The sequence below is a fragment of the Nomascus leucogenys genome, chromosome 3 (genome assembly GCF_006542625.1).
Source record: "Nomascus leucogenys isolate Asia chromosome 3, Asia_NLE_v1, whole genome shotgun sequence".
Taxonomy (NCBI): domain Eukaryota; kingdom Metazoa; phylum Chordata; class Mammalia; order Primates; family Hylobatidae; genus Nomascus; species Nomascus leucogenys.
The window spans coordinates 122,855,048-122,869,956 of NC_044383.1; the positions used below are offsets into that span (position 1 = coordinate 122,855,048).

The window sequence follows — 14,909 nt, forward strand, 5'->3', positions numbered from 1 at the left end:
AAAAGGGACAAAAGCACATTCTGTCGATGGCTATGATTCAAAGATGGTCTGAGGAGCCTACTTCCTACCAAGACCACCATTTGCCTAACCTGTTGCTCCTGGGGCTTTGGGAGGCTCTTCCCCCAACACCAGTGAAATCATAGGGACAGGTGTGCTTGAGAAACAGACAAAGGAAATAGCAGAGGTTTTTGAAAAAACGCACCACAAAAGCGCAATCTAAAATAGGAAATATTCCTGATGTCTCACAAAACAGTAACCTTATTTGGGAGTTGGGGGCTGAATGCAGGACTCATATCCTCAATATTAGTTTGAGCTGGAATATTAACCAGGGGGACTTTTAGAAGCAGGTAAGATAAATTAAAAACTGAATTATGTCCTAATATCAGGATTCTGTACAATAGTATGAAACTCCAAACAAGGAGATATAATAAGTTTTTTTTTTCTCTTTGGGAAGTATGAAAAGACAGAAAGCAAAAGATTTATCTATTCATGATTCTTTTCCTTTGCACAAAGTTAGGTCCAGTTTCTTGATTTCCATGTAAAATATCAAGTTGTAATTACCAACTTTCCGGAGCTCAAAGGAAGATTCAAACTGGTGCCCAGCTGCCAGGAGGAGGACCGCATAATTAATTCCTGACTGTAGTGTTGGCTCAGATTCAAATGCCTTTTTGAACCTATAAAAAACCACAAATGCACAAGTTAACTTTCTCAATCATGAAACCCTGGGTGTGTAATAGCTTTTGTTTGTATAACTCCAATGTCTGAGCAAGTAAAAATATTGCACTGGCCTTCACCCCAGAATCTGGTGTGCTATTCAGACTTAACGCTTCAGAAACTGCTTATCTTTGTCCACAGCTCTGTTGCTTTCCCCGACTTAGCTCACCCTCAACCTACCTAGTAACCCTAGTCTTTAAAAAAATCCTCTCTTCAATCATCTACCAGAAATACATGAATGTGAAAATTTAGTTACAAGGGCATTTGTTACAAGATGAAAAATTACTCTAAATATCCAATAATATTATACAGTATAATATGGAATAACATACATTCCAAATGTTAGAAAGCTATGTAGTCATTTATGTTGTAGAAGCATGTCAAAAGTCAGAAGAAAACTAGTGTTTCCAAGTAAAATGTAGTCATCTACTTGGAAGCCATTATTCAGGGTGTGTGTGTGTGTGTGTGTGTGTGTGTGCAATGAACATTTAAAAATGAGAACCCAGCACATATTTTTCAAAGTAGTTTTTAAAAACTCTTAAAAATATACAGAGCACTGAGGAGGTAACATACTGAAATGATCAATTCCATAAGAATGATATAAAAATGAAATAGACTGTCAATTATAGGATGAAATTTAAAAAAGCAGAGATTGTGTCTCTACATCCTAATTTTGGCTCAGAGAGTTATAAAAAGACTTTTCTGAATATGCATAAAACCTAGTATCAACCTTTGAAAATACTTCAATATTTAAAAGGACCTCAGTGTTTGAATATTTACTTTATTTTCAAGGTAATACTTCCTAGGATACATTTAAGGGTTTCCTCACATGCATCATGAAACGGGCAATGATATTCAATATAATTTCACTTGGGGTATGTAAAACGAGAAAAATAAAATACATGCCCTAGTGACTAAGAGGAACTGCCTGAGGCCAATGCATGAAAAATGAAACTTTAATTTTTAAAAAAATCATGCTGAAGAAAACATAAGAACTAAATATCTAACAAATGACCATTTGATGATACCAAAAAAAGGTTATGTGGGAAGAAATACATTACAATTCCAAGATAAAAGCATTCTCACCTAAGTCATAACTGTGTAAATAAAAGACAGGAATAGTAAACATAGTGATAGGCACAATAGTGTATACTGTAGGCACAATACGTGTATATTCTTGGCTTTTATATATACTCAAAATTTTCCATAATTTAAAATAAATTAAACATCAAATGAAAACAAAAAATATATTTTTCTGAATATTGAGGACCACATCTCTTTTTTAAACATCTTGCTCTTTAAGTAGAACAAGCATCTCCGAATGGAAGCAAAAATAACTTTGAATCTTAACTAGTTGGCTCTGATAGTTATGTAACTATGGAATATGAAAAAAAGGTACCACTGCATCACTATAGGTGATTAAAAAGCATTTTTTAATGTTTCCAGAAGTATACATGTTTCCATTCTAAAATGAAAAAAGTATATACACCTAGACTACAGATATTCGAAACTATATCAAGGCAAGTCACAACATACAGGTCTTAGACTAACATAAGTCTCAAAGTTCTTTGTCTTTGTTCAGAGGCAAGTATAATGTCCCAACAAAAAAAGATTTAGGAGAAGAAAGAAGTAGACACTTCCCTTTCTACCAATTCATATCAAGATACGTAATATTTTTCATTAAATACATTATGGCATTTTCCCTGAAACTGAAGAACATGAAATGTCTCTTAAAGATATGAAAAGGAAGATGCAACAATGAAGACATATGGAAATGAATCAATAAATATTGGCTGAATACCTCCTACGTGCCAAAACCAACCCAAACGAATATTTGGGCTAATATCTGTTTTTCTGTTACCACAAACAATATATATTTTTGTGTTTTAAATGAAAATATAAATACCAATAAAATTAATAATTCACATTTTTCTCGAGCTCCCCTCAATCCATGAGACTAAACTGAGTACTGTATTGAGGAAAAAGTCTTAATGTTTTCTGGAGATTAAAAGAGCATGTAGGTATATTACAAAAGAAATAAAATCCTGTCATATATCATTAGCATACCTCTGCAGGAAGTGGGAATTCTCCCATACTGTAAAAGCAAAGAAGTACAGTATTCTTGGCAGGAATTTGCCAATATCAAAATTATAGAATTTTTGTTTGTTTGTTTCTTTGAGATGGAGTTTCGCTCTCATTGCCCAGGCTGGAGCGCAGTGACACGATCTCAGCTCACTGGAACCTCTGCCTCCAGGGGTCAAGCGATCCTCCTGCCTCAGCCTCCCGAGTAGCTTGGATTACAGGCATGCACCACCATGCCCGGCTAATTTTTTTTGTATTTTTTTTTTTTTTTTAGTAGAGATGGGGTTTTGTCATGTGAGTCAGGCTGGTCTCGAACTCCAGACCTCAGGTGATCTGCCCACCTCGGCCTCCCAAAGTGCTGGGATTACAGGTGTGAGCCACTGCACCTGGCCAACTATAGAAATTTTTTAAAACTGTATACTTCTTAACAAAACAATTACACATTTACAAATTTATACCAAGAAAAAAACATTAAACATGTAATCAGAAGTTTCATTTACAAGGGCATTTGTTACAAGATGAAAAATTAAATTTCCAATAATACTATAAAGTATAACATGGAATAAAATATTATACAAATGCTGGGAACGTACATAGCCATTTATATTGTGGACAAATATTAAATGTGAGGGGGAAAACTGTGTTTCCAAGTAAGATGCAGTGGTCTACTTGGGAGCCATCACTCCTGCTTCAGTAACTAGGGGGAAATAAGAATACATATCAAAAACACATTTTTACGGACACTGGAGATCTATGGAAGCAACAAAAAAATCACTGAAATAAACTCCAAAGAGGGAAGTGGGCTTCCAAGATGAGCTGAACTGCTGTTGTCTTTCATGGGGCATTTGCTAATTCTGACCCTAAGATTAGGCTTGGGCTTGGCATCGGCAGAGAAACTCTGTCTATTTTAAACTTTACCAAGAAAAAGAGAAACTAGTGGATTTCTTGATAATTGCGTGGTTTGGCATGACAGAATGAAACCTGAAGGAGCCCCAAATGTGTGGCTTTTTTCTTCACAGGACATTCGTTGAATGCTGAGTTGTATAGGAGGCTAAGGCGTGGAGTAGAGCTGGGATGACAGAGTGAAATCTCCTGAGTGTTTAGGAGGAAAGTCCCACTAGGGAAAGGAGTCCACAACAATCATAGGAAAAAAGTCTTCCCTTTAAGAAATTTACCACATTTTGGGCTTGGCGCGCTGGCTCCCAGCCCTCTGGGAGGCCAAGATAGGCGGATCACTTGAGGTCAGTAGTTCAAGACCAGCCTGGCCAACATGATGAAATCCTATTTCTACTAAAAATATAAAAATTAGCCAGGCAGGGTGGTGTGTGCCCATAGTCCCAGCTACTCGGGAGGCTGAGGTAGGAGAATCACTTGAACCCTGGAGGTGGAGGTTGCAGTGAGCCAAAATCACACCACTGCCCTCCTGCCTGGGCAACAGAGAAAGACTCTGTCTCAAAAAAAAAAAAAAAAGAAACAGAAAAAAATAAATCTACCAAATTTTGGAGAATAAAGAGGTCAACACAAAACTCCTAAGGAAAGATATGAAATCTCCAACGGTATTTAAAGGATAAGAAGATAGAAATCTGCCTGCCTATCAATTAGAAGTTCAAGAGGGTCACAGCTAAGAAGCAGAGACAAAATAGAAACAGACCCAACCCGACTCAACTGCATTTGTTGAGGTAATCAGCTTCTTACTCTATCTGGCTAACAGAGGAAAGGGAGAATCTCTGTGAGCGAAAATAAAATCATCTCCAAGTCTCAATAATTTTTTAATACAAATGTCTGGGATACAGTAGAGAAACAGAAGACATGCAAAGAGCCAGGAAGTTGTGACCAATAAACAAGAGCAAACACAGACAAGAAAAGCTGACCTACAGATAATTCGGATACTAGAGTTTATAGACAAGGACTTTAAGATAATTACGACAAATATGGTAAAGAATATAGAGAAAAAGATAAAATGGATAAAAGATATAAACAACTTCAAAAGAGAATCAGAATCAAAGAAATCACATAATCTAGCACCAAATCATATAATACCTGAAAACAATAATTCAATGTATAGCCTTACAAGTTAATTCAACAAAGTGGAAAAACAGTTTTGGTGAACTAAAATGCATGTCAATAGAAGGTATCTAAACTGAAGCAGAGATATAGAAAAAAAGAAAGAAAGAAAACACACACACATACAACAACAAAGCATAAGAAACAGAGGAGACACAGTTAAACCGTCTAACCTATGTATTACTGTAGCCCCAGAAAAAGAAGAAAGAGAATATGGAGCACAAGAAATATGTGAGATATAATGGATAAAAACATTTCAAAACGGATGAAAACATCAACCTACAGATTCAAGAAGCTCCGCAAAACTCAAGCAGGATAAAATAAGATAATTATAGTCTAAATGCCAAAACATGTTACCAAAATCCGAAAACACAGTGGAAAATCTTTTAAAATCAGCCAGAGAAAAAAGATACATTACTTTTAAAGAAGCAATAAAATTGACAGTAGACTTTGCCATACAAACTATGGAAGCCAGAATACAACGTAGTGACATCTTTAGAGTAATAAAAGAAAAAAAAAAGTCTAAAAAAGATATTTTCAGACAAAAACTGGAACTAGTTGCCAACAGATCTGAACTATAAAAAAATACTAAAAGTGCTTCAGACTAAAGGAAAGTGATTTCATTTGGAAGCACTGAACTTCAGAAAGAAAGAGCATCAGAAAGAGTAAATATGTGACTAGATCTAAAATATAAAAATCATTTAAAATCTATGGATTATTTAAACTGCTCCAAGTTTCTTTCCTTGTTCAGGAGGCAGTAAAATACAAAATGGAAGGTAGACTATAAAAGTCAAGGATGCAGGTTGTAATCTCTAGGGAATACTCAAAGAATAATATGAAAACTATTACTAAAGTGCTAATGTAGGAGAAAATGTAATACTAAGTTAATAAAAATAAAGCAAGAATGGAGGACTAAAGGAACAAAAAACATGTAAGACAAATAAAAAATAAATAAGACAAATAGTCAATATTATTGATATAGCCCCAACTATCAGTTACCACATTAAATGTAAATGATCTAATCATTCCTAATGAGAGATTTTTCAAATTAGACTGAACAATAACAGCAAAAAATGCAATTATATTCATTTTAAAAAGGCACACTGTAAATACAAGTTGAGTAACCCTAATAAAAAAATTTGAAATCTAAAATGCTCCAAAATCCAACACTTTCTGAGTGCCAAAGTGATGCTCAAAGGCAATGTTCATTGGAGCATTTCTGATTTCCAATTTTCAGATTAGGGATGCTCAGCTGGCAATTATAATGCAAATATTCCCAAATTCAAAAATATAAAAAAATCCAAAACACTTCTGGTCCCAAGCATTTTATACAGAAAAGATACTTAACAAGTATTAGGACACAGGTAGTTGAAAGTGAAATGATGCATAAAGATGTATTATCCAAATATTAAATAAATGTTATCATTATATATTAATATCAGACAAAATTGACTTTAAGATAAAAATCATTATGAGAAAAAAGGAATGTTTCATAATGATAAAGAGGTAAATTCAATAGGAAAATATAATACTCCCAAATGTACCTAATAGCATGGCTTCAAAACATATACAGAAAAAATGGACAGAACTAAAAAAGCAGATATACAAATCTACAATCATAGGTAGAGATCTTAAAACACTTTCCCAGTGATGATCAAACAAACAGACAAAAATTATCAGTGAGGATATAGATTTGAATAACATTATTAGCCAAGTTAATCTAACTGACTCATGTGGAACACTACACCTAACAACTGTGTACCATATTCTGGGCCGTAAAGTACTTCTCAACAAATTTCAAAGGACTGAAATGATTAAAAATGTGTTCTCTCACCACAATAGAATTAAACCACAGAACAACAAAGAAAGATATATTTGGAAATTGGGCAACTCAGTTCATAACCCAAAGGTCAAAGAAGAAATCATACTGAAAATTAGAAGGTATTTAAACTGAACAATATATATATGTTGTTATATATAAGGTAATGAAAGTCTAATAGATAAAATGTCTGGGATGTAGAACAAATTATACCTTTAAATGTATATATTGGAAAAGGAGCAAGGTTGAAAATCAATGCTCCAAGCTTCCATCTAGTAAACGAACAGCATATCATCTTCAAAGTAAAAGGAAGGGTATAATAAAGAAAAGAGCTGAAATCAGTGAAATAAAAAGCAAACATGCAATAAAGAAAATAGTGTCAAAATGTGGTTCTTTACAAAAATTAATAAAATTGATAAACTCCTAGGCAGACTTCTCATGAAAGAGAGAGAAATAAAAATTACTGCTAAGCCCTCATAAACAAAAAGAGGGGCATCCATACAGATGATATGAGCATTAAAAGCAAAGTAAAAGACATTTGGAACAACTTTATGCCAATAAATATAACAACATGGGTAAAATGAAAAAATTTCTTAAAATCACATGTAAGCATGACACAAGAAAAAAATGGAAACTCTGAATTGCTCCGTATCTGTTAACAGAATTTATTATAATCTGAAATTCTTCTTTTTATTGCCTATCTGCTCCAAGAGAATGTAAGCTCTGTAAGAGCAGGAACCTTATCAACCTTGCTGACCAATGAATATCTGGTACTTGAATCATCAGAATACCTGACACGCTGCAGGTGATTATGAAATACTTGTGAAATGAAGAAAGAATGCATCCACTTCCTACCAAGAACCAGGCTGAGATAACTGGTAAATATGTCAGTTCATACAAGATACAAATAATCTTTTAACTTCCTTTAGTGATCTAAACTCTGATCTTGATGAAAGTATATTACTAGAAACTACATCCTTGGACCACCTTAAACAAGTGAATTGCGTATCACTTTCACTGTGTTACATTATTCACTGTGTTACATCTTAATGTTACTGGAGTTCACGACATCAATAAAAATATTGATAATGTTGTTTATATATCTTTTATTGATTGTTGTTTATGTAGATTTTATTTACACAGAGTCTGTCATGAGAAATTCCTTTAATTTACTGCTAGGGAGAATTTAGCTTCCTCTGAAGAATTGGTATATGATTGTTTTTTTCATTCTATTACTAAAAAGCATATTGGCTGGAAGCTTAGTCATAGCAAGCATGTTGATCCTTATTATTGCCATATTTACATTCTCTAGTTTCTTTGTTAATTTTCATACATATTTTATCATTTTGTTAATTTTTCTTTTTTTTTTTTTGTGATGGAGTCTTGCTCTATCATCCAGGCTGGAGTTCAGTGGTGTGATCTCAGCTCACTGCAACCTCTGCCTCCCAGGTTCAAGCGATTCTCCTGCCTCATCCTCCTGAGTAGCTGGGATTACAGGCACGCACCACCATGCCCGGCTAATTTTTCTATTTTTAGTAGAGACGGGCTTTCACCATGTTGGTCAGGCTGGTCTTGAACTCCTGACCTTGTGAACCGCCCGCCTCGGCCTCCCAAAGTGCTGGGATTACAGGCATGAGCCACTGCGCCCAGTTCATTTTATTGGTTTTTCTAAGAAGACTCAAACTTGATTTTACAAATGTAGATGTTAAAATAATGATGATATCCATTTTTTTTTTTTTTTTTTTTTTGAAGCAGATTCTTGCTCTGTCGCCCTGGCTGGAGTGCAGTGGCACAATCTCGGCTCACTGCAAGCTCCGCCTCCCAGGTTCATGCCATTCTCCTGCCTCAGCCTCCCAAGTAGCTGGGACTACGGGCGCCCACCACCACGCCTGGCTAATTTTTTTTTATTTTTAGTAGAGACAGGGTTTCACCATGTTAACCAGGATGGTCTCGATCTCCTGACCTCGTGATCCGCCTGCTTCGGCCTCCCAAAGTGCTGGGATTACAGGCATGAGCCACCGCACCTGGCAATATCCATTTCAACTGAAGATGCTATCTCAGACATTTTAGTGTAAGAGTGTCACAGTATCAAACAACTTGCAAATCCCAGTGGCTTGCAACTCCTGTTCATGCCACATGCCTGTGTCATGAACTCTATGTCATGGTTCAGCTCTGCTCCACATTGTCTTCCATCTGGGATCCAGCCTGAAGGAGCAGCCTTCTCATGGAAATGGCCAAGGAAAAAGTACATGTGGTACAATCACGAAATTGTTCTCAAAGCTTCTGCTTAGAAAGCACATCAATCAAGAGACACAACCAAGTCTGGTGTCATGGGTGGGAATATTTAATCTTCCTACAAATGAGGACAGTGTATTTCTAACAATAATACAACAGCATAGATGATAGTCTCTATCAAAGAAAGCTGTGATTAACATCAAGTGGTAAAAGAATCAATAGTACCTGCCTCTGATTACTGAGAACCTACCAGGTACAAGGCATTGAATGAGACTTTTCAGGCATAATACTTCTAATTCTGACAACTCTTTAAAGTAGGGGGAATTCCTTACCAACAAGGAAATTGAAGCACAGGAATATTAAGTTATGCAGTGTGGAAGTGGTCAAGCAGGAACTCTACCCAGTTCTGCTGGATTCCATAAGCCTAGGCCCTTTTCTTTGTATGGCTCTGCCTACCCTTTGGTTTGCACTAACAATTTTTGTAGTTCTTTTTCATTATTTTCTGGGTCTTTTTGTTTTTGTTTTTAATAAAAGGGAGTTGAATGAAACAGGAAAAATACAAATTGCTTTTATATTAAGGATAAAGCTTGTATTGCTTTTATATTAAGGATAAAGCTTGTATTCTATATACAACAGAAACAGATACTGATATATTCTAAGAAAAAAATGGAGTTTTTCACAATATATTTGATCAGTCTCATAAAACAAAAGACTAATATTTCAAAAAGACTCACATGGCAATACTGCTGAAATGCACCCATAAAAACACACCAAACAAGAGTTTTATAATGCTGAGAATGTCATAGTTTAGCAAAAAGATATACAAATATGAACAATATGTAAATCTATACATAAAGAAATCTAAACAATGATTAAAAGTGCAAAACTATCTATAAAGATAGAGAAATAAAATGATGAAGCTAAATTGGATAAGACTTTAAGAAGGAAATAAATCTTAGCGAACTATACATTTACATCTTAAGAGAAATTTAGTGGCTATATTTGAGTAACCATACAAAGTTATTTCCACTCCTGTTGATTTTTTTTTTATTTTAGCACTAAATATTTGTTGAAAGGGGGCAAATATTTTTTCTTTTAATTGAAATGGAGTCTCGCTCTGTCATCCAGGCTAGAGTACAATGGTGCAATCTTGGCTCACTGTAACCGCCGCCTCCCAGGTTCAAGCGATTCTCCTGCCTCAGCCTCCCAAGTAGCTGGGACTACAGCCATGTGCCACCACACCCAGGTAATTTTTGTATTTTTAGTAGAGATGGGGTTTCACCATGTTGGCCAGACTGGTCTCGAATTCCTGACCTCAGGTGATCCACACTCCTCGGCCTCCCAAAGTGCTGGGATTACAAGCATGAGCCACTGCACCCAGCCAAAAGGGGGCAAATAATTTGCCACTATTTAATTCATTATTTCATTTAAAAGATGCAAACTTCTCTTTCAAGCTTTCAAAGCAATAGGTTTTTGTTCAAGAATTGCCTTATGATTAGTACTGTATTTGTTACCTGATTGCAAACTAGCTTAAAAGCAGTTAAGTCTTTGATATAGAGTGAGTGATGAAGTCTTCACAAAAAAAGACTTCACTTTTTGCATCCACACTGAGATGTTCAACAGAAATCAAAAATAAAGGAAATATTCTTGAACTGATTATTTCTAGCTTGAATATGTACTTTCCAACAAAGAAGACACTGTGCTCAAGTCAAGTTCTTGCTATTTTTCCTTGTTTGTGATATAACAGTTGTGATTCTTTCTATGAGACACAAAGGTAATTAAATTAGAATTTCATGGTGTGTTTTATCTCTAGGGATATTTCTGAAATTAACACTCATAAAATAACTCAGAAACAAAGCAGGACAGCATGTGAAGAAACTAACGCTGAATCACCCTGCGGCTGTGATCTGCTGGTGGGGGTATAACCCTCCAATTCAAACTACTTATTTGTGTACATATCTTGTTATAATAGAAAACTCAGGAACAAAAATAAAAGAACCCCAAGTTCTAACTGTGTTTTTCCAGTCCTTTTACCACGCACATATTTTTTTTCCAAAAAAAAGAGAATCACCCTATTTTTATGATCTGCTGTTTAATTGATAAAATATCATGATGCATGTTACTATTAAACATTTTTCAAAACCACAATTTTCTTCTGGGTATATACTTAAAATAATTAAAAGTAGAACCTTAAAGAGATATTTATACACCAATGTTTAAAGTAGCATCATTTACAATAGCCAGAAAAGTTGGAAACGATTTAAATGTCCATCAAGAGATGAATGGATAAACAAAATGTGGTATATACATACAACACAATTATTATTCAACCTTACAAAGGAAGGAAATTCAGACACATGCTACAACGCAGAGGAAGATTTGAGGGCCTTATGCTTAGCAAAATAAGCTAGCCACACACATACACAAAACTCAAACCAGATATAATACCACTTACATGAGGTACCTAGAGTAGTCAAATTCAGACAGATTTATAGAAAGACAGAAAGTAATGGTGGTGCCCAGGGCCGGGGGAAGGAGAGAATGGGAAATTGTTGTCCAGCAGATACAGATTTTTAGTTGTGCAAGATGAAAAAATTTTCTGTGGATGGATGGTGATGATGGTTGCATAACAATATGAATGTACTTAATGCCACTGAGCTGTACACTTAAAATGGTTAAAAGGGTAAATTTTATGTTATATATATTTTACCACCAAATTTTGAATAAATGATATTCTATCCTTTGGCAATGTGATCCTTTGCTTAACAACTTATCTATTTTTGGATATTTAGATTTCTTCCAATTTTTTGTTACCATAAAGTTCAGTGTCATGAACACCATTGCAGATCTTTGTTTCCATATCTACCATTTCTTTAGGATAGTTTCCCAGTGACAGAACTGGATCAAAGAACATGAATTATTTCAAAGCTCTTGATGCACAATGCCAAACTGCTTTCCAGAAAGGTCTTTACCAATTCACATTCTCAAGAGCAGTGTAGGAGAGTGACTTTTACAGTGCTCCCATGCAAATATAAATTATTCTCATCTCTTCTCATCTTTGCCAATTGATTACAACAAAAAAGAACAGCTCAAATTTGATTACTCTTAAGGGTGAGTAGTTTTCATATGTACACTTCCTCTTGCAATAACTGCCCCAATTCTTTAAACAACAATGCAAAACCATATTCTGAGAAGGCTGGAAAGATAGGAAGAGACACCCTTGGAAGAGCTCTGCAGGGGAGGCAGGGGTGGGGCTGGGGTGTAGATTTAATCTCGGAGGCTATGAAGAACAGTAAAGATTTAGGAGGAAGGGAGTGACAGCAAATATGGGGAAAATCTAAATATTTCATGCAAGGGGAATAGTCACATTAACCAATTATGATTAATCTATGCTGTCAGATGGAACCACTAAAGCAGAATCTTCAGGGGCAAAGAATTTCACATTGCTAAAAAATTCCCCGAGCAATTCTGTTCTCAGCCAGATTTGCAAACAATCGCTTTGGTTCACTAAGTGAAATCACTCCTATTCTTCCATATTCTCCTTCCTTTTCAGTATAATGCCTGGCAAATATCTAGCTCTCTCACTCATTTCTCTAATAACTGAATTACATAAAGCAAGCCTTAGTTTCTCTCCTTAGGTGCTCCATCTTCGTTAGTCAATTAGGAGACCTCTACAGAGACATAGTAAATACTCTTATTCTGGCCATGTGCAATGGTTCACGCCTGTAATCCCAGCACTCTGGAAGGCTGAGGAAGGAGGATCACTTGAGCCCAGGTGTTCAAGATCAGCCTGGGCAACACAGTGAGACCCCCATCTCTAGAAAAAATTTGAAAAATTAGCTGAGTGGTGGTGCACATCAGTAGTCATGGATACTTCAGAGGCTGAGGCAGGAGGACAGTTTGAACCCAGGAGGCTGAGGCTGCAGTGAGCCATGATCACACCACTGCACTCCAGCCTAGGTGACAGAGTGAGAACTTGTCTCAAAAAACAAAACAAAACAAAACAAAACGCCTGTAATCCCAGCACTTTGGGATGCTGAGGTGGGCAGATCATGAGGTCAGGAGATCATGGCCATTCTGGCTAACACGGTGAAACTCCGTCTCTACTAAAAATAAAAACAAAAATTAGCCGGGCGTGGTGGTGGGTGCCGGTGGTCCCAGCTACTTGGGAGGCTGAGGCAGGAGAATGGGGTGAACCTGGGAGGCAGAGCTTGCAGTGAGCCAAGATGGCGCCATTGCACTCCAGCCTGGGCAACAGAGCAAGACTATGTCTTAAAAAAAAAACCTCAACTTGGTCATGCCATAACACAGCTTCATCCAATCCATCATCTGCAGAATGTGGTATTAAATCAAGGTCAAAGCATGAGACCAATGTTCCAGGGCACTTTTTTACAAAGCAACTGTGGACACACTGTGTGTTTTACCCAAGTTCCTAGGTCATCCTGGAACTAGCGATCCCTTAGGAATCCTGTACATCTGGTCACCAATGAGCTGGTGTCATGCTGAGTTACTAAAAACTTTTCAGGCCTTGTGTTCTAAAAATAAAAATCATCCAAAATTTGGGGACTCATATAATAGACACAATAAAGGACGAAGCAAAAATAATGTTAATGCAACAACAGTGAGATAAAACTCTGGAGGTGGGGAGAGAGGGGGAAGGAGGGTGGTAAAAATGAAGAGAACACTGAGAAACATAACTCGAAGCCAAGACAAAGGAAACAAGGCTAATCTGGCAAATGGAAAATCGACATTGGTCTTTATTTGTCTGTTGATTAGTTTGTTATATAACTCTTCCAAAGGAGAGCCAACCCCATTAATACTGTAAAAACTAAATCTTTATTAGGCACACATTACTGTTTGAATAGCACTGTCACTGACGTAAAAGAAAACTGGTTGATAAGGCCAGGCTCGCTGTTCTTCCCGAAGTTACTATGGAAAAATGAACATATTAATGCAAAAAACAGACTTAATGCTTTTAATTTCCTGGCCATGGATCTTTTTTGGCATTATAACAAGAAAGACATGATTATGCTAATACAGTACAAGCACCTAATTTCCTTTCAGAGTTCTAAAAATGACTTCATATCTTCCCTTAAGAATGAGAACACCGTTTTCTCCAAAACCAAATGTGATTTCAGGCAAGTACTGCCTATCCTGCATGGTGCCACAATAGCCCTGATATATGAAATTCAGACAGGGCCTGTGTAAAAATTATGCAGACTCTATACATTTTCTCTCATTAGCTAAAATGTTTAGCTACATCCAGAAAGAAAAAAAAGACTTTTAGGAATATTTTAGAACAAGGGAAATTTAATATAGTCAATGTCCATTTTGAACATGGATAAATATACCAAATATGTAAAGAAATACAAAATGGGGGGGGCAGAAAAAAATACAAAATTATTCACTAAAGATGTATTAACGCCAACGATATAGCACTAAAGGCTTACTAAATTTCAGGACTTTAACATATGTTGTTTCATATAATCCTCACAACAAAGCACTCATCCCAAAGAGATTAGTCTAAACCGGTTGTAATAATCCCATCCTCTTTGCTGGTGATTTGTGTAGTTTGGGGCTGATGAAATACTAGAAGCATGAAGGCGTAAAGAAAGTCTGGAGTAAGTTTTTACGAACATGTTTTCTCAGTCCTAAGAGAAAGATACAGGAAAAGATTGCATCAGTTCCCCTCGACACTGGTACAGCTGATCTGGATTGATCTTGGAATGGCCATAGCCATCTTGCAATCCTGAGTAGGGCAGCCCAAGGTCAAAGCCACCCATGGCCATAGCAAGAAAAAGGACCTGACTGATGTCTTTCAGCTGCTGGTTCAACCTGCACTTGAGCCAGTCCTACTTCTGAACTTCATGTTTTAAGAGATACACTTTCTTATGATTAAACCCATTGGAGTAAGGTGTTCTGCTACTTGCAATATGCCAAGAGCATTCTAACCCATCTAAGCAAGTGTTAATTTTTTTTTAAGTAATAAAATAGA

General features: G+C 36.1%; 1 protein-coding gene across 2 annotated transcripts in view; it reads right to left on the reverse strand.

Moving 5' to 3' along the window:
• The window catches only part of MAP3K5 (mitogen-activated protein kinase kinase kinase 5), a 239,267-nt gene that overhangs the window by 112,168 nt on the left and 112,190 nt on the right, over positions 1 to 14,909 (reverse strand). For both annotated transcript variants that reach the window (XM_030809751.1, XM_030809750.1), the window contains exon 8: positions 562 to 674. In XM_030809751.1, coding sequence (XP_030665611.1) covers positions 562 to 674 — 113 coding nt within the window. The remainder of the gene's footprint in view (positions 1 to 561; positions 675 to 14,909) is intronic.